The following is a 6,715-nucleotide window of genomic DNA, read 5'->3' as shown; positions in this document are numbered from 1 at the left end:
CCAAAGTCTCATATTGGTTATCTACGATCTTACAAAAGAATATTACTTTAGACATATATAAAAAAATTTTCTTAACTGATGAGACCACCATAAAATCTTATAAAATAGTAGATACATCAATCTTACTAGGCCGCAATTTAATTCTTCGTTGTTGGAAGAAGACTGCTCCTCCATTTACAGTGTTTAAGCAGGCAGTGTTATTACAAATTATTTTCCAACAAATAAATACGAATGCACTGCTCGATAGTCAGATTCGAGCATTCTTTGATAAATGGCTCACCCTAATATTAGAACAAACTAGTAATATACAGTTTTCCTTAACAAAATGCTTCCATAAATCAGATTTTTTTTTGGAACTTTAGTGGTAAATAATATCTTCCCCTTCACTTGGCATTAATAATATAACTTGAAGCAAGTGGGTGCAGGCAGGTTCCCCTCCCCCCCCCTTTTTTTATTTTATTTTAATTTCGGTGATTTTTTTTATTTTTTAGGTAAATTAGGAACTGTAGCACAAGTGTACATTAAGAAATGCTTAAGATTATACAATTATATGATAAGCTTATTTGCTGTATAAATTATGTCTACCTATCTGGAATTAATGGAAGGTTTTGTTTCTTCCTCTTTTCTGTTAATATTTTGTCACGATTGATTGATAATTTTCTGTTGTGTTTACGGAATTCTGTTGATATAGTTTTATGTCTTGTAATGTACTTTGTGCTTGGAAATAAAAAGATATATATATATATATATATATATATATATATATATATATATATATATATATATATATATATATATATATATATATATATATATATATATATATATATATATACATATATACATATATACTAACTTCTAACTATCTGTCTATTAGCCTACTGGCTATTTGCACACTGCAGCTCAGCAGACACTGACAGCAGCAGCAAAAGCAAATATTGACTGTTGTTGATGTTGATGGCTGCCAGCAGGAAGCAAAAAAAATTTTTTTTTGTTAATTTAAAATTAATTTTTGCACAGTGAGACAGAGCTCTATGCAAAACACTCCTCTCAGCTCAACGGCTATCTCCACAAAGATTTTCACGCCGTTGAGCCGGGAGGAGCCTCGTGGGGGCCATCACGCTTGAGCCAGAGCCTATCACAGAGACTCAGAGTCCGGATCAATAGGCTGGGGGAGGAGACAGAGCACAGGCTGAAACGACCGCACAGTTCAGCCTGTGCGATTATGCCTTTATAGGCATGAGGCTGGGGAGGAGCTACGCCTGCACAGTGAATACATTGCGATCACTGTGCAGGCATATAGAGCTCCTTTACCGCACATGCGAGTGGGGGGTGGAGACTGGAGCCTGCCCTGACTGTCAATCAGCCTCTCTGTCAGCCTCAGGCAGCAGCAGGCAGTGTGACGAGCGCCGTGGTGGTGTGACGTCACGGACATCAGCACACACTGAGTAGTCCACCCGATCCTAGCTCCTGCCTCCTTCCTGAGCCTGATAATAAATAATACTTAAGTTGTGTCTGTTCTGTTTACTGAACTGAGTGGGTCTGAGTGATGATATAGATAGGGTAGGCTATACTATAGCTAAGTGCCAGTAAAGCAGCAGCAGTAATAAATATAATATTAAATAATATAAATAAAAAATAAAATGAAAGTTTTTTTTTCATTTTTTTTCTATTTTTTTTTTTCTGTTCATTTTTTTTCCCTCCTCTGCCCCCTGGGGGTTCACGTGCGACAGTGCACATATGGAGGAGCCTCCACTGCCCCCAGCCAATTCAATAGCGGCTGCCGCTTCTACAATTACTGTACATTGTGCAGATAGGCGGTAACCGCTCTGCTGTATAGAGGCCCGCGGTGTTGACAGGGATCAGCAAGGTGTCTGGCCCCAACAGTGTCTGCTGCCTGTTTTGCAGCAGGGAGGACAGGTGAATGCGGTGGTCCTGACTTATCCTTGATGCACGCGGCGCCACATTTAGTGGGTTTGGGGCCACGCTCGCATGAAGACGCTGTGCTGAGTAGTGGGAAAAAATTTCGTACCAACTCAAACTGAAAGTTCCCTGACTCTCTGGGACCGACTGGGCATTTGGGCAATCAATTAATAAAACAACACAAGGGACTCTGACAGGGATTGACAGCTCTTTGTGAGGTAAGGTAATTAAGTAGGACTCTTTATAAACTAAAAGGAGAAGGGAAAACAAGGAATATGATACAATGACTACTTTACACAGGAGTGACAGTGAGTAGGAGTTACCATGTGCTCTCATTGTACTTTAACCCCTTGGCTGCAGCAAATATTTTGCAGCACCTTTTGGCAGGCAACAGGTTAAGCATCTGGAGACATGCAAAGTGAGATGATTATTTTTTTCACTAATTATCCATTTGATTCCCTTTGACACTGTTGGCTTGGATCATGTATAATTAGGGTTAATATATTTAATATAGGTGGCGGCGGTGTAGGGGGGTCAGATTAGGGGTTAATATATTTAATATAGGTGGGGGCGGTGTAGGGGGATTAGATTACAGGTAAAAGAGCTGGTTACTTTGGGGCAATGCCCTGCAAAAGGCCCTTTTTAAGGGCTGGTAATAGAGCTGGTTACTTTGGGGCAATGCCACGCAAAAGGCCCTTTTCACGGCTATTTGTAGGGTTAGACTTAGGTTTAGTGGTAGGGAAATTTCAGTATTTTAGGGGTTAATATATTTAATATAGGTGGGGGCGGTGTAGGGGGATTAGATTACAGGTAAAAGAGCTGGTTACTTTGGTGCAATGCCCCGCAAAAGGCCCTTTTCACGGCTATTTGTAGGGTTAGACTTAGGTTTAGTGGTAGGGAAATTTTAGTATTTTAGGGGTTAATAAATTTAATATAGGTGGCGGCGGTATAGGGGGATTAGATTAGGGGTTAATAATTTTAATATAGGTGGCGGTGTAAGGGGGTCAGATTAAGGGGTAGTACATATAATATAGGTGGCGGCGGTGTAGGGGGATCATATTAGGGGTTAATATAATTTAAATAGGTGGCAGCGGTGTAGGGGGATCATATTAGTGGTTAATATAGCTTAAATAGGTGGCGGCGTTGTAGGGGGATCATATTAGGGGGTAATATAATTAATGTAGGTGGCGGCGGGGTAGGGGGCTCACATTAGGGGGTAAAACATTTAATGTAGCTGGCGGCGGTGTAGGGGGTTTACATTAGGGGGTAAGACATATGTAGCTGGCGGCGGGGTCCGGGAGCGGCGGTTTAGGGGTTAATATATTTATTATTAGGAGTGAGAGGGGGGATTGTGGTTAGAGGTGTGTTAGACAGTAACAGGTGATTTTATAACTTAGTCAGTTTTTTTTTATGCAGCGGCAGTTTCTAAAGTGCCGTAAATCACTGGCGACTCCAGAAATTTGTACTTACGCAGATTTCTGGACATCGCTAGTTTGTCAGACTTACGGCACTTTAGCATCTGACGGCGCCGTATATAAGATAGCTAGAGTTGCGAGCTGAAACTACGGGCGGCACATGTTTCCATGCTTGCGCCAAAACCTGCGCCGTATATCGGATCGCGCCCATGAACTTTAGACTACTTTTATTCCTCTATGTAATTTCATTACATACATATTGAAAAACACAAACTGATTTTGTTGGTCTTTGAACCTGTAAATTTTAACTTAAAGGGATTTATGAGATTATAATATAAAAACATTATGAGATTATAGTATAAAATGTTTGTGTACTTAAAATACTTTGTAATGTTCTTTCATGATTTATTTTGACCCCTTTTCCTGTAATTTAACTCTGAAAATTATTTTTTTAAATTCCACAGAGTTTCTGTAAAGTAATGGACGCCACCATATTTTACTGTCCTGCTGCAAACAATTGGGAACAGATATAAAAAAGGCAATAAAACCAACTAATACAAACAAGGTTGAGTTGTTTTCCACACAGCTTTATTTACACAAACTTTACTATTTCAAACATGGCAGTACCTATTACTTTATAGAATCTATAGTACTTTATAGAAACTAAACTTTATACTTCTTTAAACAATATTTAAACAACTAATATAATAACAAATACAGCTCTATGCATTGTTCTAATGCTAATCTTTACTTTGAATACATCATTATGTGTATATGTATTTACTGTTTAATATCCCTTTAACTGTAAGGTTAATATGGCACAAATTATGTAGCCGGATATGCCATGTATCTTCACCAATTAAAATCCTATTTATACTGATATTTTAAAATGTTTTTTTTTTAAAGGACATGAAACCCCTAATTTTTATTTTATAATTTCAGATAAAGCATATAATTTTAAGCAACTTTCCAATTTACTGATATTTTAAAATGTGCTTCATTCTTTTGGTATTCTTTGCTGAAGGAGCACCAATGCACTATAGGAGCTATTGGTACACAATGCCAGTGACAAGTGGCATATACGTACAGCCATCAATCAGCAGGTAGCTCCCATTAGTGTTGCTGTTTCTGAGCCTACCTAGGTATGTTTTTCAGCAAAGGATATGAAGAGTATAAAGTAAATTAGGTAATAGAAGTAAAATGCAAAGTTATTTAAAATGGCATAAAATGTCTGAATCATGAAAGTTTAATTTTGACATTACTGTCCCTTTAAGCATACCAAGGGTAAAAATGTCATGGTTTTTGTTTCTAGGTTGTACATGTCAGAAGTGTTTAACACTCTATTGCTATGCACTGCTTATCCAAATTAATGGAAGTTCAACCTCTAGGATAGGGGTTGTGAACCTAGGGTATATGTGCTTAAAGGGACATGAAATCCAAATTTTTTCTTTCATGATTCAAATAGAGAATACAATTTTAAACAACTTTCCAATTATTCAAATAGAGAATACAATTTTAAACAACTTTCCAATTTACTTCTATTTAATTTGCTTCCTTCTCTTGTTATCCTTTGCTGAAATGTTTATCTAGGCAAGCTCAGGAGCAGCAGAGAACCTAGGTTCTAGCTGTTGATTGGTGGCTATCTATCTAATCTATCCTCACCCATGTGTTCAGTTAGAAACCATTAGTGCATTGCTGCTCCTTCAACAAACTATTCCAAGAGAATGAAACAAATTAGATAATAGAAGTAAATTAGAAAGCTGTTTAAAATTATATTCTCTATCTGAATCATGAAAGAAAAAATTTGGGTTTCATGTCCCTTTAAGGGAGAATGTAAAAAACGTTAGAAAATGACATACTGCCTGAGCAGAAAATGATTGCCATTTTGAAAATTTGAGGGAAAAAAAACACTTATGTAATTTAATAACTACTATGCTTTAAGGTTTTTCGTACCATTCAAGACTAATGAAAACACTAATTCGTTCTTGGAGCCAAGAAGTCCCTGGCTCCTAGAATTTTACACCTAGCTCCTAACTTCTTGGGTTATTCTCCATATATCTATATACAAATATCACTGTCTGGGTCCTAAAATAATATATGGCTCCTAAATATTCTTAAAGTGAATGTCCGCTTTCATGAACCAGTGCCCCGCCTTCCTCTCCCTGCTGTACTAACACAGCAATGACGAAACCGGCTTCCTCTAATCACGGTGTGGCCTCACCAGATGATCGCTCCTGGGGGGGAAGCTGTAATTGGAGAGAGCAGATTTCATCATTGCTGACGAAGTACAGAGGATCTGCATGCGTGGGTCGACGATCTGGTGTTTCAGGAGAATTAGTTAAGTATTTGTAAAATCCGGTGCAATGTAATCTTTTATAAATGAAAGTGCCCTTGTTTTTAATAGTTTTTTTTTTTTTTTTTAAAACCAGGCACTGATTCGTGAAAGTTGACATTCACTATAATAGCTCCTAAATCTTAAAAAAAGATTTGTCAAGCAAGGTAAACCTTAAGTGTATATATAATATTGTTAAAAAATAAATAAATATTGTATTTGATTATTTCTTTTCAGCACTATTAAATCATACTATTAAATATTGGTGAATCAGATTACATCAGCTATTCCAAATGCCCCTTTTGCACTTATTGAAGTATTCTCTTCTAATACTGTTTTGAAACTTTGTACCATGCATTGTAGCCAATTAGGTTGCAAATAATAATACAACTTAAATAATAATTTCTTTTATTTTATAGATTGTTGTCAAATATCTATTTGCTTCAACGGAAGTTAATAGCCTGCTGATGCTACTAGCATTATATTAATGGTAACTGACCGATATGGATCTCTTCACGTCTGCCGCAGTTTTACAATGTTCCATTTCCTACAAAGTGTGTTATCTTTTGTTGGCTTTCTTATTCCCATTTTGTCAAACACTGCTTGCAAGAGCTCCAGCACTAGTTCCACTATCTCCATTTGTATCTATATTGAATGCTCCAACAGAGCTTTGCATGAAAAAATTCAAAATTAATGTAGACATAGGACTTTTCCAAATGACAGGAAGCACATTACGATCTTCAAGGGGTCAGAACATCTCACTGTTCTATACTGATAGACTAGGTTATTATCCCTATATAAATCTGACTACAGGACAGAGCTATAATGGTGGTATCCCTCAGATGGTAAATATGGATCAACATTTAAAGAAGGCTAAAGAAGACATTCTGTACTACATGCCGTACTCCACGCAAAAGGGCTTGGCTGTAATTGACTGGGAGGACTGGAGACCCTCATGGATTAGAAACTGGGCATCTAAAACTATCTACAGGGACAAATCTATTGAGTTTGCCCTAAAGAACGATTTAACACTCAACAAAGAAAA

At 37.3% G+C, this 6,715-nt stretch overlaps 1 protein-coding gene across 1 annotated transcript in view; it reads left to right on the top strand.

Moving 5' to 3' along the window:
- Positions 1–6,173: 6,173 nt before the first annotated feature.
- Positions 6,174–6,715, top strand: part of LOC128664354 (hyaluronidase PH-20-like) — a 37,172-nt gene continuing 36,630 nt past the window's right edge. Inside the window, exon 1 of the mRNA XM_053719192.1 lies at positions 6,174–6,715. This exon is cut by the window's right edge and continues 415 nt beyond it. Within this exon, the coding sequence (XP_053575167.1) occupies positions 6,174–6,715 (542 nt within the window).

This window comes from Bombina bombina, chromosome 6 (assembly GCF_027579735.1).
Source record: "Bombina bombina isolate aBomBom1 chromosome 6, aBomBom1.pri, whole genome shotgun sequence".
In the NCBI taxonomy this organism is placed as follows: domain Eukaryota; kingdom Metazoa; phylum Chordata; class Amphibia; order Anura; family Bombinatoridae; genus Bombina; species Bombina bombina.
This window is presented reverse-complemented; position numbering and strand designations above follow the sequence as displayed.